The sequence below is a fragment of the Formica exsecta genome, unplaced genomic scaffold (assembly GCF_003651465.1).
Source record: "Formica exsecta isolate Colony F162 unplaced genomic scaffold, ASM365146v1 scaffold122, whole genome shotgun sequence".
In the NCBI taxonomy this organism is placed as follows: domain Eukaryota; kingdom Metazoa; phylum Arthropoda; class Insecta; order Hymenoptera; family Formicidae; genus Formica; species Formica exsecta.
Window position 1 is genome coordinate 2660612 of NW_021848556.1, and position 15642 is coordinate 2676253.

General features: G+C 35.8%; 1 protein-coding gene across 1 annotated transcript in view; it reads right to left on the minus strand.

Annotated features, from left to right (window-relative positions):
• Positions 1–244: 244 nt before the first annotated feature.
• Positions 245–15642, minus strand: part of LOC115244581 — a 42668-nt gene continuing 27270 nt past the window's right edge. The window contains exons 3-6 of the mRNA XM_029822338.1: positions 9456–9577; positions 3854–4400; positions 3010–3549; positions 245–2903 (exon numbers count right to left, since the gene is read on the minus strand). Of these exons, the coding sequence (XP_029678198.1) occupies positions 2385–2903; positions 3010–3549; positions 3854–4400; positions 9456–9577 (1728 nt within the window). The 3' untranslated portion in view covers positions 245–2384. The remainder of the gene's footprint in view (positions 2904–3009; positions 3550–3853; positions 4401–9455; positions 9578–15642) is intronic.

Below are 15642 nucleotides of genomic sequence, written 5' to 3' on the forward strand. Positions count from 1 at the left end.
TCATGAGGAGTCCGGGATATCGCGTGTGTATCCCCTCGTAATGTAATAAATATATACAGTGAGAAGAGACAGTTTAGAGACTAACAGTTGAAAAATATGGAAGAGACGATATTTTTGCGTAGATTTATATATAGATATATATAATCTTTAATATAATTGTTTTTACTTAAAATAAATAACCCATATTTCTTTTTTAAAATGCGCCTCTCGATCCGCCAACTTCGCTTTCTATTTTTTTTCTCTCTTTTTCTTTCCCTCGTTCACATTCACTCACTCATCCGCACTTGTAACCCGCAACACCCGTCACTTGTAATCACGCATTTATTGCCCTTGATCGATCGGGTTGAATCCCAGCCCATACTCCTGATATGTCCGCATGCTTAAGAACTAACTCGTTCGCAGTTCTTTCTTCGCTGCGATTGTTCAGGTACCGATTGACGCATCGAGGAGAAACGGAAGGCCCCGACTCGATGAACGAAAATTAAGATGAACGAAAAGAAAAAACTCCATGCACGGCGCGCATTCTATTGTACACGAGGAAGAAGAGACTGCGAATGTCGTTGACGCGATTTCGATCTTCTTTATCTTACATACGACATGTTACTTAATGAACGCACAGTCTTATGGAATAAACCCGTGAGCGAACTTCGACAAGTAAAAAGATATCATCTTATATATTAATCTATCACCCTACGATCATAGATTTGGTTCAACTCGCCGTCTGACGAAACAATTCACATTATATATATATATATATATAATGTGTGTATGTGTGTGTTGTGTGTGAGTCCTAGCTACCTATATATGTATATCATTGGACGTGTACACTTTCCTTCCGCAACGCGCGCACACACAGGTGCAATACATCTCAATTCACTCGTCTCACACGCTCTCACTTTCGCGTTTTCTATTGTATAAATATTCCGATGTTAAAAAAAAAACCACTACGAACTACCAGGAGGCCCAGTTTCATCTCGCGCTCATTTCACGCTCGCCGTTTCACCTTAAATACTAAATTTTAGCGCTACAACGTATAAAAGATAAGGCCGCCACATTAATACACTGACTAGATCAGTTTCATATGTTCTCTTTTCAAAGTGTACACAAATTCCTCGGCTTCGCATAATACCTTAACAAGGATATCCAGGACACGGTATGTAATAATATCTCTATCAACAAAAAAATATATATGTATATATATTATCGTTATGTGGTCTCTCCGGCACTTTATACCGCGCGTTCCGAGCTATTAACGTCACGACACGCAAAATTTCGAACCGTTGAGAAAACGCGTAGCACAACAACGACGAACCTTGGGCCGCGTTGATGTTATCTGTCGAGTCGAAAACGACATGAGAATGCTGCGAAACGCAACCTCTGTAAATTGAACTTATCTTCCTCTGACCTCTCATTGCAGCATACTAGAATAGCTGCAGTAACACAGGTCAATATTTTTAAATATCTTTAAAATAAAAATTTAGAATTAAAAATTGATAAAATTACATATTATTAATACATTACAAAACAAAAAAGAAAAAAAAACAAACGCAACGAATCGACAAAATTTATCGCAAATATCAACTACAAGATTAGAATGGCAAGATAAAACGATTTACCTACTTGCCTATTTAAATAAAAAGAAATAATTCGTACTCACATCTTCGATCTGAATAGCTTTCTTGCAATGATCGGTAATAACCACGGTTCGTGTGCATAAGGACGGAGATGGCTACTAGGAACTGCGAGGCACTGCAAAACGTACGTCAATTCCGAAAAATCGATTAGCGCTACGCCAGCACTAATCTTAAACGCATTTTTTAAACGAAATTCGCTATTGCTTCGTCCTCTCTATCTTTTTCTTCTGAACAATACATCGTTATAGCCCAAGTGCATGAAACGCGATTCATGTAGCGTATTAAAGATCCTGTGTGCCGATGGCTCCGCCAAATTTCAGTCGTACAGCTCAATTATGTATGTATGTAGATTATCAAAAAACATCACAGTCAGGTTATTAGGTTTTTAGAGAAATGTTCTTTAGCACGCCGCGCGCGCGTATCAACTACCCTGCCTACAAGTCACGTATGACGCGCTGGTACTATTAACTCCCTTTTTCATTTGTCGTATGTGCAATAAAACCGCGATTACTATTATTTTTCATGTAACTACCATTTGTTCTCCACTCTTAATTATATATAAAAACGCGCTATCTATCTAATTATCGTGTAACGTTCCAGGATACTTGCCGTCATCACGTACGCGACGATGAGGCAAACTCTCTTCAAGATCTGTGTCACATTTCATTGTGTAGGCTTTTTTTATGCGGGCGCTCCTTGAGCATCGGAAGGAAACGATAAGAAACTGTCAAACGACTGTCAGGCATAATATCACTTCTTGTCGAATAATGCGAGTTTGCTACGTACGGCACCCTCGCACACAACCAGCCGCTGTGCGGCCGAGATGCTACTGATGGGCACGGGCCCTTCCAGACTGGCCCGTAGCAAAGTTAAGCGGCTAGGACCGGCGGTATCGCCGTGTTCGCCGAGTCTACCTGCCATCGCCTGCTTTCTCTCAAAGTATTCAACAATTTTCGAAATGGTCTTGCTTGAGGAACCAATGCCGTTTAGTCGGTCCTCCCAGCACGAATCGCCGCCACCCAAGCTGGCAATGTCTTCGGAAGAGTCCGTGTAGATCGAGCTGGTTCGATGATCATCTAGCAGAAACAGACTGCTTGCTGCTGAACTGCTGAGAGTTGAGGTGTGCCGCCGATTCGGTGGCTCCGGACTCAGGTCCTCGCCAACGCAACTCCAGAAGCCCGATTCGCAGCTGCCGCGTCTCCGTGGCTCCCAACCATCCCGGAAGAGTGGATGAGTAAACAGACTCGCAGCTCCTACCTTGGTGGCAACCTAAAAACAATATGTATATCAGTATGACAAGAGAAAATAACTACATATATAATAGCGTGATATTTTCTATTATAAGACAAACGTGTGTTAATTTGTGTCTACTTACTTTCCTCTCCCACTTCTTTCTAGCAGTAGGGCTGCTCGGCTCGGAGCTCGGCTTTTTCCTATCCAGGATCTTGGCGATGCTGTCATTCTGCGCCGGCTTGAACTTGCTACACGCGCCGTCAGTGACGCTGGGACGCACATCTTCTAGCGAGGGTAGCTCCAGACAGCTGGAGAACAGATCACCAAGAATCTTTTTGACGCCGCCCAATGCGTGGAACGGATTCGCCGTCATCGGTCTATAATGCGGATCCCGTCTGCTGGCGAGCTCGGCCACCCGCCTGGCAGAGTGACATCTCGCCTTATCGGAGGGAGTTGCGTTGTCGCAACCTCTCGCATCTGCCGATTGACTTCTGACTTTTGCAGTACGTCGCTTCATCGTGCGTCCTTCTCGTGCAATTTCGTCCATACTGGACATTAATGTCGGGTCAACAGTCGATTGTCGTTTACCAATGTTGCTCTTCAATTCTACTTCGCAGGTCGCTATTATGGTCTCCAGACTAGTTGTGATCTCTGGAAAGGTTGGCCTCGACTTGGGTTCGTACTGTAAATAAATGAAGAAGTCCGTTTGTCATCGTGTCTTTCGTTACATTCATATGGAATAAATAATAAATAATTAACGGAAGAATAATCGTAGATAGATATAATTCCAATTAACAAATTATAAAATTCAATTAAACTGATAATTAATGAAATTTAACAGATATCTGCTTGAAATGTTGCATGCGTGCGTGTATAACATAATATTTTCATTTTGAGTGTAATAGCAGTTATAATAATCGTCCGACTTTATTTGCACCGGATCCACATTGCATGCCTTTACAGTTACAAGAGATCATCATACTCACTGTACAGCAATTGAAGGCGAGTTGCAGGAAGGCGGGCGGCGGATCAGCGGCCGCGCAGATCTCCGCCACGGCCAGATAATCGAGGCCAAAGTTATCTGAGCGTGGCAGAACGTCCGGATCTGCCGGCACTCTGCCGATCAGCTCGCATACGACGATGCCGAATGAGAAAACGTCGGACCTGTGATCGTACCACTGGCCCTTGAGGCACTCGGGTGACATCCAGTAGGGGCTGCCGACAGTGCTGAGTCGATACCCCGTGCTTGGATCCGGTATCTTTGCGGCCAACCCGAAATCGCCCACAACCGCAATCATCTCGTTGTTACACTCGTCCTTTTTGATCAGCACATTTTTGGACGTGAGATCGCGGTGGAATAGGCCGCGGCTGTGCAGGTAGGCCATGCCACGGGCCACATCCCTGGCGAGGTTCATCCGGATGAGATGCGGTAACGGCGTATGCCGCGACATGATCAGCTGTTCCAAGCTGCCACCATTGATGTATTCCGTTAACGCGTGTAGTTGACCCTCGTGTACGCACACTCCCATGAACCTGGAAAATGTAAGAGGAGATTGATCTTCAAGTGGTCGAAGGTCTTTAGTTGAGACATTTTTTTTTTTTTATTTGTGACAATAAAACGGTGGATTCCAATACTTTTCACGAAAATACTATTTCAGAAAAAAATAAATGTATAAAGAGATATAATTTAAAAGTTCGTGTTTTTAATTTTATCTCATCATTAATTTCTTTAACTAGTCGTGATGCTAGTAGGACAAAATAATAACCTGCTTCTCAATCTGAATATTCATTGATTGAAATATTTATCTTAACATGGAAAATTCAGCAAGAATTTATAAGACTAATTCCGTATTTGAAATTTAAGAAGAATTTAAATATACATTTTCAATTGAATGTAGAAAAGAGTAAAAAAAAAACATCGCGATTTTCAGATGAGAAAAAAATATAAACTTTTTATTCCATAAAATTTATATAAAGAGATGTAAATAAAGAAATAAATTTTCGTACTCGTTACATAAAACTTAAAGATTAGGTTGGATTTAAATATAATGAAATAATATTCTCTCAAAATTATCACAAAATAAATCAATATTTATTATGTAGCACAAACACGAGCGAATTCAAAACTTGTCGCTTTTATCAATTCAGTTCAGATTCTCAACCAAAATTAGATATTGAAGGCAAACAAAAGAAAAACTAAAGCAAAATTGGCGAATATTTATAGTTTTATATCAAATTTTAATATTGCAATGCTTTCTCTCTTACTCTCTTCAATTCATATCTAAAAACGCAACAATAAAAAATAAATAAGATAAAATGTGCGCAAAAATATATGATAAAATTACTGGAAACCCCCATCTAATATTTAATAAATAAATAAGTACAGTTGACATAAATAAAGACAAAAGACAAAGAAATTTTATTTCTGAAGAATATTACCCAATATTGTTTATCATTCATTGTTTTTGAACAATAAAACCAAATCCAGGTGATGTGCTCTACATATAATAAAGACGATTAAAGAGTCTAGACATCTTTGATATGTACCTTGTAACTTAATCGTTGCGATATCATTGACGTTATCTTTATAGCCATTCTATTATGATAGATTAGGACAATTAAATCCATCTTGTTTCAAGGAAATATCATGGACTCGCTTATCAAAAAAAGCTTTTGAAACAATTTAATACTTTTAAATGTTCAATAATGGAACCGATAAAAAAATTGATGAGTTACCATAATTTCTTTAACTGCTTTTAATTATAACTCGTAATGATAAATATATCCATTAGTACATATAATGTATTGGTTAATGCCTATTATTGTATTTATTTATATTCATGTATAAATAAAATATAAATTAGAAAATCTCTAAAAATATATACAATAGATATACAATACATTGATTATAAATGCTATATAACTTAAACGATTTATATCATAATTAACTCTTTTATACTTTTAAAACAATATAATATCGTCATAATTATTATTACGACAAAAAATAATATTATAAGCTTTTACGATTTCTGTTATTATTTTAGACGGATACATAAATCCACAAGTGAAAATGTATTCATAAGTATTCCAAAAAATTACAATAAAACAATCTGATTATATTGCGAAAGCTACTTTGCTTATATTTCTCCCGCAGAGAGGAAAGACTTAATCGGTGAGTGCACTTTACGTTATCGTGGGATAAACGGGGATCCTGCATAAATGGTAGAGCTTGAGAAGGAGAAGAAAATCACGCGTTACGCCGTGTCGTCCCGATTTCGAGGCGTTTCTCGCCGAGCACGTCGACGCGTTTCTCCCACACACGCGACAGAAAAAAAAAAACGACAAACAGCGCGAACGAAAGAGAAATTTCCGGCGAAGAATTTTTCCCAGGTAAAATACAAGCGATGCGTACGCGATGCTCCAGATTCATTTTTTGTCGATCAGATAAGAGGAGAAATTGTCGCTCCCCTTGCGCTTTCCAAGGCTTGTCATCTGCGCGATTGATACGCGGTAGAAACATTAATTATACCGTATCATGTTGCAGATTTTTTACTAATAGATACTTGACATATAATTCGTAACGAGATACGCGAAGAAAGATTTCTGAGAAATTATACGGTTTTTACACGAGTGAAAGCTAAAATATGTGGCAAATATGTACATAAATAAAAAAATAATATAAATAAAATAGAAGCAATTCATTGGAGAGACAAATGTATTAAATCGCGATAAGTTTTGTATAAAAATGCCAATATCTTTTAATTCTTCATATTTTGGGCTATTTCACTTTTACTCCGTATTTATTTATTTTACGTTTTATTAAATTAATATTTAGTTATTGCATATCGAGATATGCATTTTATACATCGCGAATGCAGATCATAATACATACGTATATAAGTTGCAAATGTACATAAATCGAAAGCTCGAATGTCAAGTGCGCACGGAAAGCGATACGAATGTCTGACTACGTCGCGTCATTATCTACTAGTAGTTTGTTGTTGTCTCTTTCAGGCGATTAGAGGCAAATTCATTCTCCGCAAGCCAAATATTACGTAAAAGGAAGGGGGCGTTCGCATATAACGAGCATTGGTGAATCGATTGAGAGCATGTTTGAATGCAGAATTATGCAGAGTTCGAAGACGCGAGATATTTTTGGGCACTGTCCGGTTGTTTTCATTCAGCCGCGCTTCGTAAAAGCGATTGGCGCATTTGCCGATTGTCGTTCCAAGAATTATGACCGAGCTGCTGCTGACAGATACTACTACGTCGAATACTCGACGTAGTAATACTATCCCGATACTACAGCGCTGATATTTTTCGATTATGATATTTGGTACTTTTAGTATTATATTATTTGTACTGCAACAATGATACCGTAATAGATTGGTATGTTATTATGATATAATGATTGGTACGTCGCATAATAGCAGCAGCCATTAGAAATGACTATCAAACTTTTTTTTTTCCAGAAAATAAACATTAGTTATTGAGATAAATTAAATGCCATAATAATCGTTGATGATAGACATTACGATATCAATATTTATATCTCATTAGCTTTATATAAAGAATGATCCATTGCATTTAACAAGTTACAAGAAGAATTGGATAAATATCTGCTATAGGTTTTCAAGCAATTTTTAATAGTTAAGTATAACTTAAGAGAGAGATTTAATTGTGGTAACGCGCGAATATTAATATCTCGTCTTATCTAAAAATATCGATATTTGACGTTCCTACAACGTCAATACTTCCTATTAATATCACCCGAACTAAGACATAGACATTATCTCGCTATAGCAATTCTAGTTACGACATCGCAATAAGCGCGAGTGTAATGATATACTTCGCGGTAAATGCCGCAAGTGGAGATGATAACTATTTTTACAGCTGAGTCAGCCAGTGCGCAAAGCGGAGAATCCTGAGAGGACCCGCGAGTTTCGCGGAGGCCTTCGCCGAGGAAAATGCCAGAAATAAGATCCGCTAGGTTCACCCGACGGGTAAACACCGTATCCGAATCTAGGCCAAGCCGTTTATATCGTCGGAATGCGTTGTCGTCGCGGCGCGGCGCATCCCGAACGTCCCAGCAAAGCGCGTTATGTCATAATACGAGAAGCATTATACGGAAACGAAATCGCCCTCCTACCCTCTCCCCCTAAGAAGATCGATATAATACCTCTTCTCTGGATTCCGGATTTTTGATCTTTCAAAGTATGAATTTACTTGTATCTCTCGCACGACTCGCAGTTACGCGAGGTATAGCGTTAGATTTTGCATCTCACGAAAAGTAGACACAAAGAATTATTTAAATTACTTAATCAAATTTAAAATAGACTTTTGTCAACGAAAACGTTAATAAATAGAAAACAATAATAATTTTCAAAGAATAAATTTGATTGAAACTGAAGCGTGTTTTAAAAATAAGAATAAATAATGTTATTCGATAATTTAATTCATGTCATGTCATATAAATTTATATTACGAGATTAAAAAATTAAAATTCATAAGAAACGGTATTTTCTTTTAGTATAGAAATAAAATAATACATATGTATATACACATATATATAATTATATTGTACACTGTAGTGTATGTTCAATCGAATCTTTGCACATTTAATTTCGTATCTGCAAATTATGAAATGGAAAATTTTGCACATCGTGCTTTATGCATTTAGATACTGCACTTTAGATACTGCTTTCTGCTAGCAGGAATTTTCGCAACGGGTGTCGAGGTAACCGTCGTTACCGCTAGACGATGTATTATGTTGTAATTCATAACGAGCGTGGTTAAAGCGTAATACCGTTTTTTCTAATCTTTTGCTCATTTCAGTGGTCTCCCAAGCAAGAGGAATGTTAACGATATAATCGTCAGATAATAAATCAAACATAGGATCACACGCTTTAACTTGAACTTGATGTTCATTGCGACAAACCTCTATGATATCGTTTACAAGTCCTGACAGTCGCCACGTGTTTAGTTAAATGTGTTACGGTAAAATAACTTAATACAGAGACCTTGCGCCAGAATTTTGGCAAGACGCCGAAAAGAAGTTTTCAAATTGACTCACGACAGGACAAAACAAATGTGAGCATAAGAAGTATTTGGCTGCTGACTGATGTGATAAATCTTAAGAAGTTCTTGGGAAAATACAGAGAAATTTACTTAATATATTTATACAAAATTATATATGTGATAGTTTTATATAGAAACAATTAACTATCTATTACATAAATAAAGAATCCATAAATTAACTTAATGGTCGCTGTTAACATCCTCGAATATCTTTCTTACAAAATTCAAAAATGGTGTTATTGGCAATGCATAACATCGCGTGCGTTTTATCTTGGATAAAAGATACTTATACACCGCGTTTATCATTCTCGAATTTTATTCGCATAGCTCACATGCGAAAAAGGGTTAACGTATTTACCCGCAATACGAGGATTAAACGGGCAAGCAGAGTAGATAGAAATTTCATCGTCATTATCAAATTCGGCACATACGGCCGAGTGATTTTCTTCGATTGCAAGATACAGAGTTTCACCGGCAAAAATAAACCGGATTCGATTCGCGCGGGCTCACCTTAGTATGTTCGGATGGCTGAGCTTGTTCATGAGCTGGACTTCCTTCAGCATGTTCGGCCTGTTCGCCGCCAGCTGATTCATCTTGAGCACCATCACCTGACTTGTCACTTTATGAGTAACCTGGAAAAACGAAATGAACACGAAGGGTTAGTGACATATTGCGATGCGCAGTCACGTTATGCAGTTATTGACATTAGATCATATCGACAGGTGCATACGTAACCCCTACGATTCTTTACGGTAAGAACTGTGCCGAGGTCGTAAGCCTAAGAGCGCTATTTTTGACAGATATATGCTAGTATTTTCTTTCAAATATATGCAAAATCATGAAAAAGATTTTATGTGGTAGAGATTGTAGAAATTGCACAGATTTGAAAAAATACTAGCGTATATTTTTATCGAATAAACATATAATATACGATATGAAAATAAAAGATTTATATACAGTAAAAAATAAAATTTTATATTTCATAATTTACTACACTATACTATGTGTGAATACTATAATGTATTCATCGTAACGTTAAATACAGGATACGAATTTTCTATAATTCACTATACTGTGAGTAAGATAGACGAACGTATATAATTCATCATCGTATCCTCTATATAGTGACCTTAATGCATCAAAGTAATTTCATCGTGATTGTGCGAAACATTTATACGTTTGTCGCAAAATTGATACAAGTACAGGTTGCATCAAAATTTGACAGTTGCATTATTTAATACTTGGACGATGAGTACGATTATTTGAAGTCGATTTCGATGACCAAAAGATTTACGGGAGACTATTGTTACAACTTTTGCAGTTTTAAATATATCAATAATTAAACTATATATTAAAATTCTGTTCAAACTTGTCCTACATCGAACAAACAGGATTTTTATCATTAAATTTTACTATTAACACAAATATAAAGGCAAGTAACAGATTTTCTTAAATTTTTTAAAAATATCCGTCTTGCGTTAAAATGATTTTGGAACAACCTGTAATAATAGCTAATCGTTCGAGCACTAGAAGACGACGACGCCAGATGCGATTCTCATCGCTGACCACGAAACGAAGACTTGCGTCGTCCTATTTTCACGTGGCGCAAGTAACACGCGCGAGAGAACGCTAAAGCGATATCCTCGCGAAAGAGAAACTTATTAATGAAATTGCGGCATCTGGTTAGCGTATATACGCTCGTAAAGACGCCGGCCGCACAGCATCGTTCAATGTCAAAAATGGACATACAGCCTGTAACTTCTTTATTAATCTTGAAAGCGCGATTGCCTAACGAGGGCGATTATTGCAGCTTTACTAGTCGATTATTATGGATTCCCCAAAGAAGAGCAGTTTCGTAAAAATTATGGGGAGAACTTAATTTAAAGCATATGCTGCGTAATGAACTGAGAAATAAAAAATCTGAATTATTATAGAATTAGTTAAATCAATTAGCTTCACTAGTCGATTATTATGGATTCCCCAAAGAAGAGCAGTTTCGTAAAAATTATGGGGAGAACTTAATTTAAAGCATATGCTGCGTAATGAACTGAGAAATAAAAAATCTGAATTATTATAGAATTAGTTAAATCAATTTATTTATTTATTATAAAACTAGTTAAATAAATTAATAAAATATTTAGAATTTAAAATATTAAGAATCTAGTTATCTGCCAAAGAATCTATCATTAAAGTCTTTTTTAACAATATAATGTACTGTATATTGCATATTATATGTATGACATAGATATTGAAAGAGGTATATTTTTATTATCTTTATTATAGTTCTTAATCTATATCGATAGTTTTTAAAGGAGTCAGTCAAAGTTGCGAAAAAACACTGCCGTAAATTTTTTAAGTGAAGATAGTTTTCTCATATTCTGTATATATACAATGTATACGAATATAGTTTTCTTTTTTTATAAATAAAATAAAGAATTTGACATGATTTCTATTCATGGCGGTGCGAAAACATCTGAGAATACAAGAGATGCGAGGAGGTTAAGGACCACTAGATTACATCACTCAGCCCCCGGCGTCGAAAGGCGTGTAATGCACTCTCCTTTACATTCCAGCGCTCGCGCACATTTTACCGTTCATCTCGGATTTCATCTCGGTTCTAAAAGAAGTCGGCTGAAGATGAGACGGGAAAGATGATGAAAATGGAGACGTGACGTGAGAGAGGAGAGTCTCTCTTGCAGCCGACATCTCGACGCGAGATGGAAATTTCGCGGATTAAAAAGTCGAGAATAATATCCGAAGGAAATGTAGCCAGAATTCCTTGGCAATAGCCGGCTCTAGTTGGATCGCGGCCAAAACGGTGACGAATGCGAAAACCGGAGTTCGAATCCGTCGTAAACAGAACGGCTGCGAATCGTTGTTATTTCACGACAAAAGAGAGAGAACGAAGAAGAAAGCCGTCCGCGTGTGTGTTTAATCCGACGAATCTTATTTCCGTTCATCGCTCGGCGAAACTCAAGGGATTGGTGAGTCGACTGACAGGAAGATGTTGTCGATCTCTCACCTGCGCCAATTCATTTGAATAATTCCTATTGTCTGGAAAGCTCCGGTATTGCGTGTTTTCTACATACTACGCGCCATTGTATTTACGACCGCGGAGAGAAAGCATGCGCGGCAATTATATTGTAACAGCGAGTGATTAATACCTCCTTGAGAGTCCCATGCATAATGCAAAACACATTTCGCGCCTTTCCACCCGCATGTAGAGACTACCACGTGTAGGTGACTATCGGTATAAACTCGGCAAAATTGAATAAAACGAAAGCCGGCCCTCATTATTCAAAGACGAAATTTTAGGCGATTAAAATAATGCTTGAAAAATCAAGTTGGAGAAATTTTTGTAGTCTGAAAAAAAAATAAGGAGAAAAGAAATTATATTATCATACATATGTATATCATTTTCGTCGTTCTGTTTCCAAATTGCAGACGGATATTGATTGTTTTAATTTCGATTGATAATGTACTGATATAAATATAAGCCAAATACAAATATAATTAAAATATAATTACAATATAAATATATTTTTTTAATCAAAAAAATTTTTAAGTTTGAAATTAAATTTTGTTATGAATATAGTGTTATCGATTTACGGATGATTCAACCGCTGAGAGATTCACTTTATAGGGAGGACAGAAGAGCGAACACTCCATCTATCAAGTATCGTTCTGGCAAGCTACGGCGCAATTAAGAGCAGCGATCCAATTAGCAAGCGCTCTGGACTTTGCAAACTCAAAAGCTCTCTACAAAGGTCTGCCTCTCTACAAAGGTATGTTCACAATCATCGTCAACCATCGTAACCGTCAACCGTCTAATTATAAATGCACCCGAGAGATGAAAAGCGTCAAATAGGGGATGTAAAAGCGAGGCAGACGATCGAAAAAGTACATGCTCTTGAACTTTTCGTCTCGAAATATTTTCAATATGCTCATTTAAGCTTATGTGATTTTTTGCATCTTTGTTCAAATAGATATAAAAATGATAAAATATATAACTTTTCATTATTCATCGTGAAAGCATAACTTTAATCAAAATAAATACACGTATAATCCCTTTAATTTATTATGTGTGTAATTTACATAATATTTTGTCAAATTACGACACTCGACATCGCGATAATCATATTTGAAAAATCCACAAAAATATAATTATTTATGATTTCGTGAACTGACAAAAACCGATTAAAAATTATATGCCGAGGAAACTGGACATGCAAGAGACTTTCTAGGCTCAAACTTTTTTAGGCTGAAATTTACGAGCCTATATACAGTATGGTAAAGGTTAACTACACTCACATGCATTCCGTGGATTAACATATGAGACATAACGGCATGATAACTGTCATTTATATCTACCGTCAATTTTAGCCAGAAATATATACATATATATGATAATTATTTATATATATACACTGTTATAGATTTTAATAAGTTATATAATCTGTAACAAAAAAATGGAGCTTTATCTCTCAATCTTTCTTCATTATTAAATTTCTTTATATAACTTTTATTGAAATATACAAATTCGTAATTATTGACATCATGTAGAATTATGGAAAATTGGGGGAGTTTTATGAGAATATAAATATATATCTAATTTTATAATAAAGTTTCAGTTTCCATTTCCACAAATTTAGTGTAAAACTTTGCAATTATTTCGCAAAAATCGGAGCATTGTTTTATAAAAAAAAACATTTAAATAGTTATAATATCTATTTTATGAGAGTTCTAGAAAATTAAAATTTTCAGAATTCAATATTTAATATACAATGACCTTTACTGCTAATTAATTTATTGAAATATTATTTTGTTAAAAATTGTAATTGATTAAAATTCGAGACATAACACGCATATCATATCACGCATAACAGCAAGAAAGATATCAAATTTTATTGGCTGTAGTAAAGATCAATTGCACACTCAATTTAATCCGCGAGCGAATTCTTAATTCTACAAACGAGAAACACGTGATTACTCTCGGCCTCTATCCTGTTGCAACGTCGTGAAAAAATGTTGAGAAGAAGTGATATTCAAGGTCGCGACAAAGTACAATGAATGAGAAATTCTCAAGCAAAAGAACGCACAATATATCGATCGATTTCTTTCTCACGACGCGTGTCTCGCGAACTTTCTCCTTATTTCTAAAGATCGCGAAGGAAAGATAGGATGTATGTCGGAACATTTTTTTCTCGCAAGAGTGTACTTCTCGAAACATATCATGCATTCTGTTTTTATCTGATAAGTAGATAACAATGAGTGGATATCTAGATAAATCGTAATGTAAGCTATATGGATATGTGTGCATGATTACAATATAAATGTAAGAGTAGAAAAGACTTTTTATATATTTTCTGCCGGAAACAATCAGATGATTACGTTTTGAAATTTCACGATATCAAATCAATTTCAAGTTACCAATTTAAAAAAAAAATATTATAGATACATAGTTCTACATAATATAAATTAACGCGCAGAACATGTACTCAACTGTCTCTAAAACTATACATATATTTGCATGTCGCTAATAAAAAAGATATGTTAAAAATCGAAGATCGAGGAAGCGAGAAATAAATTAAGACTTGAAATAAAGGAAGAACACACGTGACTTGAGTAACAATGAAATAATTAATATCGCTCCCGATGCAGCGATAATTTCAGGCAATAGTATACACCGTAAAAAATTTTCTAAAAATTCAGATACATTTTTTTCTAAATTTTTAGATCTGGATATCTGAAAGAAATTTCAGACAATGTGTCTTAATCATCGAAGTCGTTTTTCTAAAAGTTCAGAAGAGCGTTCTTTCTCACGACGCGTGTCTCGCGAACTTTCTCCTTATTTCTAAAGATCGCGAAGGAAAGATAGGATGTATGTCGGAACATTTTTTTCTCGCAAAAGTGTACTTCTCGAAACATATCATGCATTCTGTTTTTATCTGATAAGTAGATAACAATGAGTGGATATCTAGATAAATCGTAATGTAAGCTATATGGATATGTGTGCATGATTACAATATAAATGTAAGAGTAGAAAAGACTTTTTATATATATTTTTTTTTTTTTCTGCCGGAAACAATCAGATGATTACGTTTTGAAATTTCACGATATCAAATCAATTTCAAGTTACCAATTTAAAAAAAAAATATTATAGATACATAGTTCTACATAATATAAATTAACGCGCAGAACATGTACTCAACTGTCTCTAAAACTATACATATATTTGCATGTCGCTAATAAAAAAGATATGTTAAAAATCGAAGATCGAGGAAGCGAGAAATAAATTAAGACTTGAAATAAAGGAAGAACACACGTGACTTGAGTAACAATGAAATAATTAATATCGCTCCCGATGCAGCGATAATTTCAGGCAATAGTATACACCGTAAAAAATTTTCTAAAAATTCAGATACATTTTTTTCTAAATTTTTAGATCTGGATATCTGAAAGAAATTTCAGACAATGTGTCTTAATCATCGAAGTCGTTTTTCTAAAAGTTCAGAAGAGCGTACTTGTCACGCGTGCACGCGCACGAATATATTTCGCCGCGGTGAAACTTACCGCGCATATTTTATCATTTACATATTTACATATCAATAATGAACGACGGTTTCATGAGAACGTACTTTTTCCATCTGCGTCCAATCGTTGTGGATCGGACAGATTAATCCAAATATCCAAATCT